The sequence below is a fragment of the Tasmannia lanceolata genome, unplaced genomic scaffold (assembly GCF_043159265.1).
Source record: "Tasmannia lanceolata isolate RefF3 unplaced genomic scaffold, GAP_Taslan_0.1 ptg000006l, whole genome shotgun sequence".
Lineage (NCBI taxonomy): Eukaryota > Viridiplantae > Streptophyta > Magnoliopsida > Canellales > Winteraceae > Tasmannia > Tasmannia lanceolata.
Window position 1 is genome coordinate 45,023,999 of NW_027518683.1, and position 17,804 is coordinate 45,041,802.

General features: G+C 41.9%; 1 protein-coding gene across 1 annotated transcript; it reads right to left on the minus strand.

Annotated features, from left to right (window-relative positions):
• Nucleotides 1-2,418: 2,418 nt before the first annotated feature.
• LOC143879077 (uncharacterized) lies at nucleotides 2,419-4,395 on the minus strand. The gene has a single exon (XM_077381269.1). It carries the CDS (start codon nucleotides 4,393-4,395, stop codon nucleotides 2,419-2,421), a length of 1,977 nt encoding a protein of 658 aa, XP_077237384.1.
• Between the last annotated feature and the right edge of the window lie 13,409 nt (nucleotides 4,396-17,804).

Below are 17,804 nucleotides of genomic sequence, written 5' to 3' on the forward strand. Positions count from 1 at the left end.
GTAAATTCCTTATAACTTAGATTGTGTTGGAAAGCCCGTTTCATTTTTTGGAACTCTATCTTGTCCGATTAAATTCATAGATAGGTTGTTTAAGTAGAATGATCTGAGCTAAGGTCCATAGAGGGAGATGACTTTTTACTGGATTTGCAGTGACAAAGTCATTGAAAGTGATGGGTACTACATGTGTAAAGAAGACTTGCTTCTACTAAGCGATCGTAGAGGGTGGTTATCATCTCCGGTAAGATTTTATGTTATTTGTTAGATATGGTTCATTGAGTAACGTAAAGAGTACTTGAACTTGCGGGACGAATGTTTGCGAAAAGAACAAAAGGGAGCATGCATTTGCCTTACTACCCATCTAGCTGTGAGATTAAAGTGACTTACAAGTAATGATTTGTGTATTTGAAGCTGCCGGCAATTCTAACATTTGTTTTCGTGGTTGCAGCAACTTATAATATCCGATAGATGTGAAAATCTCGAAGCATGTTCCCGATTCATAAAGCGTCTAGAGAATATCCCACTTAAAGAGCTAAGAAAAGTACTTATTCCAATCAACATAGATTTGGTTCATTGGGTTCTTCTACTCTTGGATATGGGTCAGTGTACCTTCGCTCTTTACGACTCTCTAGTCGCTCGCACGGATCCTAGAAGGGTGTAACCCCTTGTGAGTACTACCCTAAACTTGTTTCGTAGGCCAAATATTAATTTATGCTGACTACTGGCATAACGTACTGAATTATTGATTTGTAGGTTGATTACCTTGTTCAATGATTCAAAATGGTGAAAGACATTGATATAAGTGCATTCCCCATTGATGAAGTGGTTGTTCGGCCCATACAAAATAATGGGTGATGTAACTTCCAATTACTTGAGTTAGGGAAACCTACGTAAATGATTAATTCTTATTGTTGCATATTCTTCATGTTTTGCAGCCACGATTGTGGGCTGTTCGTTTTGAAAGAGATGGAATACCTCAGTCGTGACGCTAGTTTGGATATCACCCAGAAAGATATTACGGCTATGCGAACTTCTCTATTTTCTGAAATGTTAAATGGGGTGTATGGGAAAGTATCCATTTAACTTTTGGGAGGAAGTGATGTTGTAACTTTATAATGTAATTGTTATTTTGTTTCGTGGGCATGATTTGTAATGTAATTGTTGTTTCAGTTATTTTGTGCTTATTTTGTGCTTGATACATAGTGATGCATATCGATGTCTGCAGGTTTAATTTGTGAGTTCTATAATGGAAATGGCTGGAAAAATTATATATAACCAACATTATATAACACATTTTACACAGTATTAACAAGAAGACATTTTGTGGGGAAACAAATGAATTGTTTACTAGGACTTGGTAATTGGGAAACACCCAAATAGCCTCCTCATTCTCACCATCTATGCAACCGGCTTAAAATGACAGTTGAATCATATGGTGTACCCCCGAGCCGCCAATTGAATCTTCGGAGTTCCGAAACGGATTTCTGAACTTTTCATTCTGACTCCCGAATGATGCCCAGAGGGGAACCCCCGAATATTGACAAGTAAGAACCCAAAACCTGGGCATCCTTCGGGAGTCCGAATGAATCGTCGGACTTCCGAATCGGAATTCCGAAGGTTTCATTCGAACTCCCGAATGATGCCTAGGGGGAACCCAAAACTACTGGCCATCCTTCGGGTATTCGGGAGTCCGAATATTCATTCGGACTCCCGAAGGATGGCCAGTAGGAACCCAAAACTATTGGAAGTCCATCGGGAGTCCGTATGAACCTTCGGAATTCCGATTCAAGAGTTTGAAGCTTCCTTCGGACTCCCGATGATGCCCATTAGGAACTCAAAATTACTATAAGTCCATCGGGAGTCCGAATGAACCTTCGGACACCCGATTAGGAAGTCCGAAGATTCATTTGGTATCCTGATGGATGGTCAGTAGGAACCCAAAACTACTGGAAGTCCATCGGGAGTCCGGATAAAGCTTCAGAATTCCGAGTCGGGAGTCCAAAGCTTCCTTCGGACTCCTGATGATGCCCAGTAGGAACCCAAAATTACTGTAAGTCCATCGGGAGTCCGAATGAACCTTCGAAATTCCAAATCGGGAGTCCGAAGCGTCCTTCGGACGCCTGATGATGCCCAGATTGGAGGCCAATTCTACTGGCATTAATTCGGGAGTCCGAATTAATCGTCGGACTTCCGGATAAGACTTCCGAAGGTTTTTTCGGACTCCCGAATAAACCCAGATTGGAGACCAACTCTATACACAGAGAGAGAGAGAGAGATAGAGAGAGAGAGTTAGAGAGAGAGAGAGAGGTCAAGATAAACATGACAATAACGAAACAAAAGTGTGGAGAGAGATAGAGAGAGAGAGAGAGTTAGAGAGAGAGAGAGGTCAAGATAAACATGACAATAACGAAACAAAAGTGTTCAACCAGTTGTTCCAAGATGAACAGGGTGTATCCAATAGCAATTAAAATTATGGTTCCAAACAAAATTGTTCAACCAGTTGTTCCAAAATTGTGGTTCCAAAAAATGTACAGTTCCGAGCTGTCGTCTTACTCGCGGTGGCAATAGTACTAGTAAATCATGGGATGGCTCAGGCCATTGTGTTCGATCTAAAGTTGGAAGAATCACCTCCTCATACGTACTCCGATATGTTGAAGCCAAAAACCAATCCTGGCAGTACTTATATCGGTCAAGCTTATTTAATCCCATAGCTGCTATGGCATGCCCACACGGCAATCCCATCGTTTGGAAAAGACCACAAGTACATGTTTTCTTCTCTAAATCCAGACTATCCGTATGAGTGGATGAGAGCACTTCATATTCATTCCAACTACACGTGTGGGGTAGAAACTTACTGCCAAACGAACATGATCTGTCCAACCACTTTTCTGCTCTATGAGTTAAATGCGTTTTCCATGTAGCCCCAGCTTTCTGGCGAAAGTGGAAGAAGTCTTGTACTTTCCATCTAGTGTGATCGACTAGAGCAGCAATCGGCAACTCCCTTACGTCCTTCAATACGTTGTTGAAGCACTCTGCTGCATTAGTGGTGAGCACATCCCACCTGGCCCCTTTAAAATGTACATTAGCCCAATTTTCTTTAGGAATCTCAGATATCCATTTCTCTGCTTTTTCATTCTTTGCTTTTATGAGTTCCATCGCCTCCTTATGGTCACTCTCCCTTAAGGCATATGCCGCTCTCGAAAATAGTTTACAAAGTTTTTGACTCTTAAAGGTCTTCAACAGATTGGCATTGAGGTGACGAATACAGTAGCTATGGTATGATCCCGGTAATACTTCAGCAACAGCTCTAAGCAGACCCTTCATCCGATCGGAGGAAATCGTAAATTCATTGTTGTTTTTGTCTACTGGCATCACCCTCTGGCGGAGTAAAAGAAGAAACCATAGCCAACTGTCAAAGTTCTCGTTCTCAACCATAGCAAAAGCTAACGGAAATAATCCACCATCACCATCTAGAGTTGTCGCAGCCAATAAGATTCCTTTATATCTCCCTCGCAAATGTGTCCCATCAATTAGTATCAGGGGTCTAATTGTTCGACTGAACGCACGGATGTTGGGGCCAAATGACCAAAATAAACGACCAAATGTGTCATCTCCACTACCCCATAGCTGCCAGGTTCGGTATACACACATAATGGTGCCAGGATTACATCTCTCCATCTCCTGAGCATATGCAGGAAGGATGCGGTAAGAAGCCTCCGCATTTCCACACATAATTTTGTGTGTAATAACCTTCGCATTGAAAGCCTTCGTATAACTTAAGGTTATACTCCACTTATCCTTGATGTATGCTCTTATCAAACTAGGTGTCACGTCTCCCGGACGGGGAAATAACCCTAAGCATGTTTCAGCTACCCAAGATGATGTGGCAAGGGGATGATCATTACCACTCCTCGTACTTGAGCATGTATGCTCTGGCACAAACCTGTTCACCCTAACACAATCCAGGTAATTTGTCCCACTGATTCTGAAAGGACAACTTCCATTCTTGCATCTAATAGCATACTTTGTAGGTTTTGAGTCTACTGGGACGAATACAAAACGCCTATCAATTGCATACTCTCTAACTTTGTTCTTAAATACTTTTAAATTCGGGAAGATTCCCCCCACCTTCAACTTCTCAAGTCCTATTCTCCCCACATTTAATTCATCCACAACCATTTCATCTACTTCCATCGGCTCCCTTGTATACGTATTACCGAACGGGTCGCCGATAATGTTATGTACACTATCCTGGTCTCCGAGAATGTTATGTACACTATCCTGATCATCTACACCATCCTGCTCTACACCTTGGCTGTCATCGTCCTCATCAAAATCCTCATTGTCCTCATCAGAGTCCTCATCACCATCCTCGCAAATGGCATCATTAACATACATATCACTATGAAAACCCTACTGAACCGTGCATCGTGCCTGTATGGTAAGGACTAGGTTAGAATGAAATTCAATGAGACAAAAATATAACCTCCAAACTAAATATAATTTCTATAATTTATTACATGAAAGTGGTCTTATGTTCAGTTGTATCTTCCTCTGTCTCATTAAAAATTGGATCCTCATAGTCTTCATCCAAGTCTACTGAATATCTGCCAACCCGATCAACATTAGACTAACAATAATGGAATGACAATTTCATCAATGGAATCACAATTTCATACACGGATAGTACCTATGGTTGGTATGTCCTTCGTCATGTCGTATTCGTTTGCCGGGAGCTTCAGATGGAATAGGTGTTGCTGACACTGCACGAACGGAATTATTTTTGGGACTCAAAGCAGGTTCGATTGGAGTAGAAGCTTCATAATGTTCATTTATATCAATTACATTTCTGAGCAATGAAAATTTCCACATGAGATAATATTCTAATGGAATGAGAATTTAAAGAATGCCAAAGTCCAGCTGAGTTAATATTTTACCTCTTCATGGGGATGGGTGCAGATATAATTTCTCCAACTCTGTACTCTTTAGTTATGTACAGGCTGATAGAATTAAAGAGGCTATTCTCAAAAACCATCATCACCATACCTAGCTCATCATCATTTCGAATGTCGTATAACACGATTTGATATGGATCTATGACATATCGACATTTTATAGATAATGACACGCCGATTCCTGTGGTCCCAATCCTTTGGTGAATTCGAGACTGAAATTCCAAAAATTTTATATGGCGAGTCACAGTTAAACACATTTTCGTCCCGCCAATATATTGGAATGATACTTCATCCTTCAAGTACCCATCAACGTGTAACATAAAAGAAGCCATTTTTTCCATCATTTTTGCACACCCTGTTTCGATAAGAACCATTATTAGTACACTTATGATCACTTTTGAACCAAAACAATACTATTACACTTTTGGAACCACTAAATTATGGTTCCAAGGTGTTCATAATGGTCCGATTATATACATACTGAGTATGAGTACCTTAATCACTATCAATACACCCATGATCACTTATAAAGTGCATGAAAGTCTATTTACACTCTTCGAACCACTACTTACACTCTTGGAACCACTAAGTTGTGGTTCCAAGGTCTAAATAATGGTTCCCAATGTATTAAACCACTTTTACAAAGCATGAACCCCTATTTACTCTCTTCGGACCCTAATTTACACTCTTGAAAGCACTTATAAAGTGCATGAAAGTCTATTTACACTCTTGGGACCATAATTTACACTCTTGGAACCACTACTTACACTCTTCGAACTACTAAATTATGGTTCCCAGTGTATTACCCCACTTTTACAAAGCATGAACCCCTATTTACACTCTTGGAACCATATTTTAAACTATTGGAAGCACTATTTACACTCTTGGAACCACATTTTATACCTCGGAACCACTAGGGAACCACATTTTATACCCCGGAACCACTATAGAACCATCATTTATACCTCGGAACCACTAGGGAACCCCATTTACACCCCGGACACACTACGGAATCACATTTTATACCCCGGAAGAACTAGGGAACCACATTTTATACCCCAGAACTACTAGGGAACCACATTTTATACCCCGGAACCACTACGGAACCACATTTTATACCCCGGAACCACTACGGAACCACATTTTATAGCTTGGAACCACTAGGGAACCACAATTTCCATCCCGGAACCACTAGGGAACCACATTTTCAACTCCGGAACCATTAGAGAACCACATTTCATACCTCAGAACCACTAGGGAACCACATTTTATACTCCGGAACCACTAGGGAACCACATTTTATACCACGGAACCACTACGGAACCACATTTTATACCCCGGAACCACTACGGAACCACATTTTATAGCTTGGAACCACTACGAAACCACAATTTCCACCCCGAAACCACTAGGGAACCACATTTTCAACCCCGGAACCATTAGGGAACCACATTTCATACCTCTGAACCACTAGGGAACCACATTTTTTATCCCGGAACCACTAGGGAACCACATTTTATAAGTCCAAACCACTACGGAACCACATTTTCTACCAAGGAACCATTAGGGAACCACCTTTTATAGCTCGGAACCATTAGGGAACCATAGTTTTGACCCCGAAACCATTAGGGAACTACATTTTCTACCCCGAAACTAGGGGTGTAAATGGATATTCAGAAATTCGATTACCGTCCGCATCCGAATCCGTTTAAAGCGAATATTATCTGAATCCGTCTCAAGCGGATATTATCTGAATTCGTTTATGAGATATCCGGCTCTTAGCGGATGCGTATCTGGTAAATGGTATATCCGATCCGTTTAACATCCGAATCCGAGAAGTAAATCCTTTTTATTTATTATTAATAATATCATTAATATTTATTTTTAGTAATGACACACTATCTTTTGTTTCTAAAAGAAAAGTGAATTTTCTTTTTAGAAAAAAAAATAAAAACAAAAATGGCCCAAACCCATTCCATCAAAATAGCCCAAACCCCATTCCATCATATACAAAAAAAAAAGGAAAAACCCAAAAACCACTACCAACACCATCATCCATCCCCACCACCTCCCTCTCTCTCTCTGCCTTTGTTTTAAAAGGAAGAAGAGGATCTCATATATTTTAGGGTTTGAGAGTTAATTTTGTGAAGAGAATGTAGAGGTCTAGTTTTAGGGTTTGGAAAATTCATTCGAGTAAGAAGGAGAAAAAAGATAAAGTGCCGCAATAAAATGTTTGAATTTACCGAATAAACGGATACGGATAATATCCGAATTCGAACAATATCCGGCGGATACGAATTCAGTAATAGATATTAAGTATCCGTCGAATCCGAATTCGGATAATGTATACTGTAATCGAATTCGGATATAGCCATATCCGCTCCGAATTCGATCCGTTTACACCCCTACCCGGAACCACTACGAAACAAAATTTTATACCCTGGAACCACTAGGGAACCACATTTTATACCTCGGAACCACTACGGAACCACATTCTATACACCGGAACCACTCGGGACAACATTCTATACCCCGGAACTACTAAGGAACCACATTTTATACCCCGGAACCACTAGGGAACCACATTTTATACCGAGAAACCACTAGGGAACCATATTTTTTACCCCGGAACCACTAGGGAACCACATTTTATAAGTCGAAACCACTAGGGAAACACATTTTATACCTCGTAACCACTACGGAACCACATTTTATACCCCGGAACCACTACGGAACCACATTTTATAGCTCGGAACCACCAGGGAACCACAATTTCCACCCCAGAACCACTAGGGAACCACATTTTCAACCCCGGAACCATTAGGAACCACATTTTATACCTCGGAACCACTAGGGAACCACATTTTCAACCAAGGAACCGTTAGGGAACCATATTTTCTATCTCAGAACCATTAGGGAACCACAATTTTGACCCCGGAACCACTAGGGAACCACATTTTCTACCACGGAACTACTACGGAACAAAATTTTATACTCCGGAACCACATTTTATACATCGGAACCACTACGGAACCACATTCTATACACCGGAACCAGTCGGGAACAACATTCTATACCTCGGAACCACTAGGGAACCACATTTTATACCCCGAAACCACTAGGGAACCACATTTTATACCGAGGAACCACTAAGGAACCATATTTTCTACCCCGGAACCACTAGGGAACTACATTTTATAAGTCGAAACCACTACGGAACCACATTTTCTACCGCGGAACCATTACGGAACCACAATTTTATTTTATTTTTTTGAAATGGCATTACGGAACCACATTTTATAGCTCGAAACCATTAGGGAACCACAATTTTCACCCCGAAACCACTAGGGAACCACATTTTCTACCACGAAACCACTTGGGAACCACATTTTATACCTCGGAACCACTAGGAATCACATTTAATTCCTCAGAACCACTATGGAACCACATTTTATACCCCAGAACCATTAGGGAACCACCATTTATACCCCAGAACCACTAGGAAACCACATTTTATACCTCGGAACCACTAGGGAACCACATTTTGTAGCCCGGAACCACTAGGAAACCACATTTTCTACCCTGGAACCACTACGGAACCACATTTTCTACATTTTATACCCCGGAACCACTAGGGAACCACATTTTATACCTCAGAACCACTACGGAACCACATTTTCTACCCCGGAACCACTAGGGAACTACATGTTCAGCGGTAAAAAATGTCTTCGAACCACTAAATTGTGTTTCTGAGGCCTAAGTAATGGTTCCAATAGGTTTTAAACACCAATGATACGTCTTTGATGACTTTTAAAACCACTAAAATACTGTAATAATATACCAAACACTAGTTGGACTCTTGGAACTACAATTTTGAGTCTTGGAACCACTATGTAACCTCTTGAAACCACTAAATTGTGGTTCCAAATCCTACGTAATGTTTCCAATATGTTCCAAACACTAATGATACAGTCATGATCCCTTTCACAACCAATAAAGTAGTATTACAATGTACCAACCACTTGGAAACCATAATTTACACTCATGAAACCACTATTTAACCTCCGAGGAACTACTAAATTGTGGTTCTGAAGCCTAACTAATGGTTCCAAGAGTCCAAGTATACATACGATGTCCAATCAGGCTTCTCTATACACACACACACACACACACACACACACACACACACACAGATAAACATGGTAATATCCAAACAAAGAGGCTGGTAGACCATGAAAATATGAAAACAACGCACAAATAACATGAAAAACATGAAAACCCAAGAAATCATGAAAACATGAAAAGAATATGTAAACCCTATTCAAGTAGAGGAGGATGGCCATACTTGGAGCTATGTTTATCAACCAAGAAGAAACAAGTAATGGTGTTTTTTTTCCAAAAGACTATGGCTGTTATTCACGTTGGATGAGCTACCAAGGTATCCAACAATGGTTGTTTTTCACGTTGGAAGTTGGTTGGGGAAGAAGAAAGAAAAAGAGAAGGTGGTAGGTCAAATAGCTTAGGGAAACGAGCTTCTAAAGTTGGTGGGAAAAAGCAAGGGGTATATTTGTCCTAAAGGCCTATTTTCGTACCCTGACAGCCCATTTTTTATAAATTTAAATGACTACCCTTTTTTCACAATATAATGAAAACTTTGCATTTTTCTAACAATTTTTCCTAGAATTAAATGTTATAATTATGTTTAAAATTGAATATTGTTTCTTTAAGCTTTCTTATTTCGCGAGTTAAAATATTTTTTTCTTTCCTAACTTTTTCAGAAAATTCCTATAATCCAAAAAAGGCTAATTTCTGGCTCGCACAAGAGCATACGAGGGATGATGTGCAATCATGACTATTGATCATTTGAAACATCATGGGGTGATTCACATGATCATGGTTCCTAGCAAAGGTAAAGGACTACAAACAAGGCTTGATGAATTAAGAGCTAGGAAAATCGATCAAGGTATTCTTGGAATTTGCATTCGGATCAAATGATTTGATTAAATAAAAAGAAATGGGCAGTAATAAATTCATCTCTCTCGCTGTCTACAAGACGGTAAATCCTCTCTCTCTCTCTCTCCACTTGTAAATACTCTCTCTTCTCTCCTTTATCTTTGAGAGAAAACCCTTGGTGGGCCCATAAATAAATGGTTTGGATCATTGGAGAAGGTGGACACCATAAAAAGGATATTTTTAAATGAAAATCACATGGGCCTACATGTTTCAAAGATCTAAAACATTTAATTGTTGTGCCCACCATAGGATGATCCAACCCCTCCGATCAACCTCTATGAGTAGGAGAGTTAGTATCTTCATATGGGATGATGCCCCCTAGGATTATGCTCCCCCCTGTTAACGCGATTTGATATCAAAAAGTGTTAAAGTCTGCCCAATCTACTTCCGTTAAAATGAGGGCGCATTATCTCAAGGGGGGTGGAAAAACAATCTCCCGAGAAAGGCCTATTTACAACGAGGCCCATCAAATGAACGGTCTGGATGTTGGAATAATGTAGGAAGTAATGATTTTTTAATAAAAATGCGAGCACATATTTTTGTAAAAATAGAGTGGACCCTCTTATTCAAAGATCTGAACCATTCAGTTGTTAGATCACAATGTAAATACGTAGTACCACAAAAATCAACTCCATTCGATGTTCCTAACCTTACGATCTATCGAGGTTTCATATGGTGTAGCTTATCTACACATTAGAGGGTTAGATCATCCCATGAAGATGATTTTGGGGGCACAATCTAATAACACGGGGCCCAGCAGGTTTGGACCTTCGAACAAGATGAGCTTCATCGTATGTTTCAAAGTATATGCTCACCTAAGAACGGACACAATATACATTAATGCCCACCTATTACATGCCACCTACGTGCATACCTCATAAAACGTATATTTGTTTTAGAAAAATCATTGGGGTCATTTTGTTCAAAGGTCCAAACTGTTCAATTGTTGAGCCTCGACATAAATAGGTTGTGCCCCAAAAATCATCTCCATTGGCTGATCCTAATCCTCCAATCTAATACGCTGGCACCATATTTAAATCTATACATAGTGAAGAGCTAGATCATCCTAACCCTCCATAAATCAGGGGATGAGGATCTGGGCCCCACAAATGAATGGTTTGGATCACCCAAACATTTTTTTTTATGACATAGGGTATCCCCACCCCAACTTTTAGGGCGGGACCATTCCCTACAGATTTGTGCAATCACCGTAAACCATGTGCATTGGGTAAGCCTGGGGGATTCGAACTCACATCAATGGGGAGCATACCCATGACTTTAAGCCAAAGAGCCGCACCGGTATGGGTTATCACCCTAACAATGTGGGGCCCACTATAATTTTGAGCTGCACATTCATACACGGCTGTGTAGGGGTGCAACTCGGGTCGGGTTCGATCGGGTTGAGGCCAACCTTAGCCCAATCCAACCCAAGCCTCCGGTTGAGGATGGTCAACCCTAACCCAACCTGCCTCTAAATCTCTCAACCCTAACCCAACCCATCTAACCTGAAAATGGGTTGGATTGACTTGGGTTGGTTCGGGTTCACCTTGGGCCAAATGGAAAAATACAATAACCCAAAGAAAATCAAGATAAAATTGGAGGAGGGAGGTCACATTCGGGTTGCCAAGTGTCATGGAGAAACAGTTGAGGGCAACCCAATCTTCGCAAAGTGCTCAATGTCATGGGGACGCAATTGGTATTTTGGGCAAGCAATATCTTGATAATTCATCAGGCGTAGTCGCTAAGAGCACCTTTGGTGGGCACTCCTGGTTGAGAGAGTTGGTTGGCCAAATTCTTAAGGGGGAGTTGGCCCTATGACATGCTGACTCCTCCCCCGATAGGCCCAGTAGGTGTTGGCCGGATCCTTAGTGGTTTGCTTGTGCGTTGTGTGAGGACTTGCTTGTGCGTGTGAGGCACATAGCAGGAAATCATATTGCAGCTCATGTGCATGCTCTAAGGGAGCTTTGGATTCGGACTGAGAGTTATCCAAATGGATGCTCCAATTTCTTTGGTCGAGGACGGGGGCCAAAGACAACACATCTTGGGCCAGGTTCCCACATGCATTGCGAGTACGGACCGGTGCAGGGGGCTCGCTATATTACTTTTGGTTTCCGCACCATGGTACGTCTTGTGGTTAGGCCAATCTCTAGGCTTTCCCATGAGTTCATGTTGAGGTGGCTTTGGTCACCCTCGCAAGGTGCATACCTTGCGGATCAGTCCATGGAGCATGCTTGTTTCTTGGATGACCAAGCCTCTGTGCTTGGCTGATTTTTGTGTCACAACGTCATGCCTCCTACTGGATGGACTTTACAGTGGGCTTTAATGCCTGATGTTCGATGTACCCGTGATGTTGGCTGATCACGAGAGTGGGTTTAGAGTTGGTCTCGACAAGTCTAAGCTCAATAGCTTGATGAAAGGTTTGGTGTCCGTGAGCAAAGTACCTAGAAGTGCATGCCAAGATCTTATCCGAGATGCATGTTGAACAGTTTAGAGATTGTGTGCACATATGAAGCATCAAAAGGTGTTGGGAGTGTAGGGCTTTCAGAGCCTTGCACGGTTGAAGGTTGGCCTTAGCATATGCATATGTTGAGGCGCCGCATGCGTAATTCCACTGCTAAAACAAAAGGCCCATGACAGTTGGTATTAGAGCAAAATTGTCCAAGCTAAATTCATAGTGTGCTTTGATAGTTGGTATCAGATAGGTATCAAGTGGCAAATTAGGGCAGGTTGTGAATGTAAGGGCTTGTCAAGGAGCGGTGATACAGTTGGTGTTTGTGCTTGGCATAGTTGCCGCAAGTGGCATTGTTTGTGGCTATTGTTAGTACATCTCAAGTGCAAGTGGAAGTGGATGAAAGAACGGGAAACGCTTTCAGTTATGGCAGAGTTAGAAGAACTTTAATGTTGTCCAAGTGGTGGCAGCTTGGTGTGCGAAGTTGCAGATGTCTTTGAAACTAACACCTTGAAAGTCCATAGTCAGCAGGCAAGAGTAGTGAATGTTTGGGGATGTTTATTTCTGAAGAGCGGATGCAAAGCTTTCTCAATGTTTTTTGTGAGAAATCATTGAGCTGTTTTGGTGGCATGGGTTACTTTGTGAGCTCAGCAAACAAAGTGGTAAAGTATGACAACTTGAAAGTTTGGACTCTCCCCTAGCTTACTTGAGTCATGCAACAGAGGTGTGATGGCATGGAAGGATTTGTACCGTCAATGTTGGAGTAAGCATTGGCCAATGAATTTGCTCGAAGCTTCATACAGTGGAATAACATCAACCATCAGTGAATGAGTTGGCATGTTTCCATGACCCACCAATGTGTGAGATCGGAAGTGGCAGTTGGAAAGTTGTAAATGGTCCGTTGCAGAGTTGGCTAAGTAGCGATGGGTTTGCATATGGCCTAAGGGCTCGCAATGACAAAGGGTTGGCACGCAGGCAAGAAGCCTTCCCTACACGAGATGAGGTGCTGAACGTGTCGGCACTAAAGCGCTTATAGAGGTGGATTTGTTCACTTAGTGCGATAGCATAACCAGTTTGATGGACTCGTAGTATGCTCTTAGGGTGAAGAGGAAGCACAGACGAACCTGGGTCAAGGTATCCGATTTACTCTGACGGGGAGGCGATACTGTGGGCCAGTAGGGTGAAGATGTTCATGACACCGGAGGACTGAAGACACATACTTAGGGTGAAGAACTAGTCAATGACTAAAATACTTAGATGACAGTTCACAACAGAATCAAGCATGCAAGATGCCCTTCTCAGAAAGACCTTGGAACGGACACCAAAGCCGCTTACATCGACAATAGATCTTGTAGCATTGGTATGGGACAGTATGGTGAGCTCAGATGGCATATGAGTTGGTTGTGTTGGTATAGAACAACATGGTGGACTTATTTGTCTCTTGCTACTTTGGAATTTCAATGTTGGATGGGATCAAAAGGGCATCTCATTCTGAATGATGGTGGATTTGGACGGTTAGTAGTGTGAGTACTAGTCGTGGGTACCTAAGGAGGCCATTGGTGGTATAAGGGTTGATTGTTCAAACAACTAGGTTGGTGATGGACTGAAGTAAGAAACACTAAGGGTCGCAGTTAGGGATGAGTTGGTTCCCTGTGAGATCTTGCACCTGGCCAGAGTGGCAGGTGTGTTGCAGTGGGTGATCCCAACAGGCGATGCTTGGCCTCACGACGAGGCGGCTGGATTCCTCCTTTTGTTCCTCAGCCTATGGGATATTAGCAGCCATTTCCAGTTGTTGTTCCCCTTGACCTCGGGAGGAGGTGGGACCTATGGCGATTCCTTTCACCTATGAATGTAGGTTGCTTCCTGGAAATCGTTTGTACTTTGCATGTGGTAAGTGCAACACTTGGCCAACGAGTGGCAAGTGCCGTGCCGGAAGTGGTGGCACTCTCTCAATGTTTGCAGGTATCGTCATAAAACCTTCCACGGCGTTTGTAGGTAGTGGTGACACAAAGCCTTCGCATAGTTTGATGGAGTCCAAGAAAACCATCGATGTTTGGGATAACTACAAGAGATCTATAAAGCAGTGGTTGGAAGAACTTGAGGTGGTGTAGTATGTAGAGGAGGTCGGGTTGGACTGAATGTCGGAGTACCAGTATCACCTGTTTTCAAGATTGTGAAGTCATTACTATTGTGGAATTGAGCTTCGCAGAGTGCTTAGTGTCGAAGAGGGCTTCAAAGTTATCAGCTAGGGAGTGTCATGGGAAAACAGCTGAGGGCAACCCAACCTTCGCAGAGCGCTCAGTGTCACAGGGATGCAATCGGTATTTCAGGCAATCAATGTCCCAATAATTCTTCAGGGGTAGTCACTAAGAGCACCTTTGGTGGGCACTCCTGGTTGAAAGGGTTGGTTGGCCAAACTCTTTAGGGGGAGTTGGCCCCGTGACATTCTGACTCCTCCCCGATAGACCCAACAAGTTTGGGTCGTAACCTTGGTGGTTTGGTTTTGGGTTGTACGGGAACTTGCTTATGCGTGCATACTGCAGCTCATGTGCGTGCTCTAAGGGAGCTTTGGGTGCGGACTGAGAGTTATCCAAAGGGATGCTCCAGTTTGTTTGGTCGAGGACGGGGGCCAAAGACAATGCATGTTGGGTTGGGTTACTACATGCATTGTGCGTACGGACCAGTGCAGGGGGCTCACTAAATTACTTTGCCTCCTGAACCGTGGTACATCTTGTGGTTAGGCCAATCTCTAGGCTTTCCCGTGAGTTTGTGCCTGGGTGACTTTAGTTACCCTCGCAAGGTGCATACCTTGGAGATCAATCCATGGAGCATGCTTGCTTCTTGGATGACCATGCCTCTATGCTTGGCAGATTTATGAGTGGAAGTATCATGCCTCAAACTGGATGGACTTTGCATTGGGAATCAAGGCCCGATGTTCGATCTACTCGTGAGTCTGGCTGATCACAAGAGTCGGTTCAGAGTTGGTCTTGGCAAGTCAAAGCTCATTAGCTTGATGAAAGATTTGGTGGCCGTGAGCAAAGTATCTAGAAGTGCATGTCAAGATCTTAGCCAAGTAGCCTGTTGAACAGCTTAGAGATTGTGTGCACATATGAAACATTAAGAGGTGTTGGGGGTGTAGGGCCTTTAGGCAGTTGAAGGCTGGCCTTAACATATGCATATGTTGAGGCGCCAAACAGGTTATTCCGCTGCTAAAACAAAAGGTCCGTGACACAAGGCCTAAACCCTAACCCAACCCGAAATTAAATCGGGTTGGCTTTAACCCTAACCCAAGGAAATGCTGATCCAACCCGAGCTCAAATTGGGTTAAACCTGTCAGGTTCAGGTTGAGCCCGATCCAAGTTGCACCGTTGGCTGTGGCATGAGGGCCTTCCCTACCGCTTTCAATGCATCACGGAGGCCTTTGGCATAGTTCCTAATACTCAGCAAAAACAAAACCTTCTCCTGCACCCTCGAAAGGCACCCCCATTGAGCTGAAATTCCCTTGTAGCCAGGAGCATGTGTATAATGGTACCGGCAAGAAGGTGAGGATTTCGACTAATGCTGTTGACCCCGTTGGGTGAGTATTTTATTTTTCTTCAGCTCTGTCATTTCATGCAACACTTGTATATTTCATAGTTGCCATTGTTGGGTTGCTAGAATTCACTCTTAACAAGTACCTGTTAGGCCTTCTGAGATTGATTTTGAGGTAATAGTTGTGGCAAAAGTATGAATCTATGTTTTCATGGGTACTGTTCTTTTTCGGCATTGTTAATTCCTTTGGAATCAGTAGAGATTATGTTCATGGCGTTAGGCTTTTGATGTTGATTGATTTTATTAGGAAATTTTATCTGGAGCCAAGACTTTTTACATAATTACAAGAAAAAGTTATTCAAGTATCCATCATACGTAGTTAGTTTTCTTCTCATTGTAATATTTTGGTCCTCTCCCATTTTTGCTTATTGCATTTCATGAGCCTCATCATGTCACTTATCCTATTCAATCTGTTTTCTATGATTCTATATTTGCACATCATTCATTCTCTCTCCACATTCAGCTTTTCTTACCCTGCATTTTTCCTTGATCCAATTTTCCATCCTCTTCTTTTGCAAACTATGAAGCCATGGGGTAGATCACGAGAAACTAAGATTCGAGCTGAAAGTTGGATGATGTGTTTCTATCTATAGGGATTTTCTATGATTTCTTGAATCTAGGGTTAAGTTTGAGTGGGTTTTAGTAGGTGATATTAATAGAAACCATGTTTTTTTTAAAGATTTGTTGGCTTATAGTAAATTTTTTTAAGCTTTATTATGATAAAAAAAATGAAAATTTTGATGGAGCTGATCAGCAACTACACCCAAACAAAAGGTAAATATACAACAGCCCTTCAAGGAGGAAGGTGATCAAACACGCCTAAAATTCTAAATCTCAACCTTTGATCGAGCCGGATGATTTGTGTCACTGTTAGCTGAACATAGGATGTGCGCAAAGGACATTACATTCCCGTCCACCATATCCACAATCTCCTCCATAGCATAAAAAAATATTCAATGATCCCCCGACCCTACATTCCCAATATATGAAGTGAGCGAGACTCCTTACGCCAGTAGGGAATTAAGGAGGGAGGAATCCACAAGCCAACTCCCTCTCAAGAGAGCTACGACATCCGCATCTTTAGAATCCGTCATACCTATCAGAACCAAACAGGCCCATCTGATAATGCTCTCACATTATGAGTAAGTCCACCACTACCAGCAAAGCTCGGATTAACTAAGCTATAACCATGGAAGTTCAGCTTAACTAATATAAGGTCTAGAGGCAGCCACCTATGCTGGTGGTGATTGGAGCGTATTGCACTCAAGTGAATCACATTCCACTATAAACAGATGGAAGACTTCGAATAGCCTCTGAACTTCGGAAGGATGATTGCTCACTTCACCACAAAAGATAAAATCTTTTGCTAGATACTACGCTCCCTTTGTTGTTTCCCTTGTAGATTCTTCTATTTCTCTCCTTGCAAACCTGTCATGAGGACCCAAGCCTCCACCATATCATCTATATGAATGGAAATGTCCAGCCATTCCAAATAAATCAAGAATGTAGAACCATATCTTCCTATGAAACTCTTGTGAATGAAAATATGATCCACTGTGTGCTGCACAACACATGATTTCTAAGTGTGTATTTGTGCTTAGTCTAGCATTTATCGACATTCCATCTCAAGTAAACTTCTGCGAGTATTTCCACTTTATTGTGGACCCTGTGTCCAGACAAAACCGATGTTTAAATCCTTGTTTAGAATTAAAAGTTGGAATATGAGTAGAATTAGAAACAAAAATAGGATTGGAATTAGAAAGGTGTGGAATTAAGATTATAAATAGGATTATTCTTAA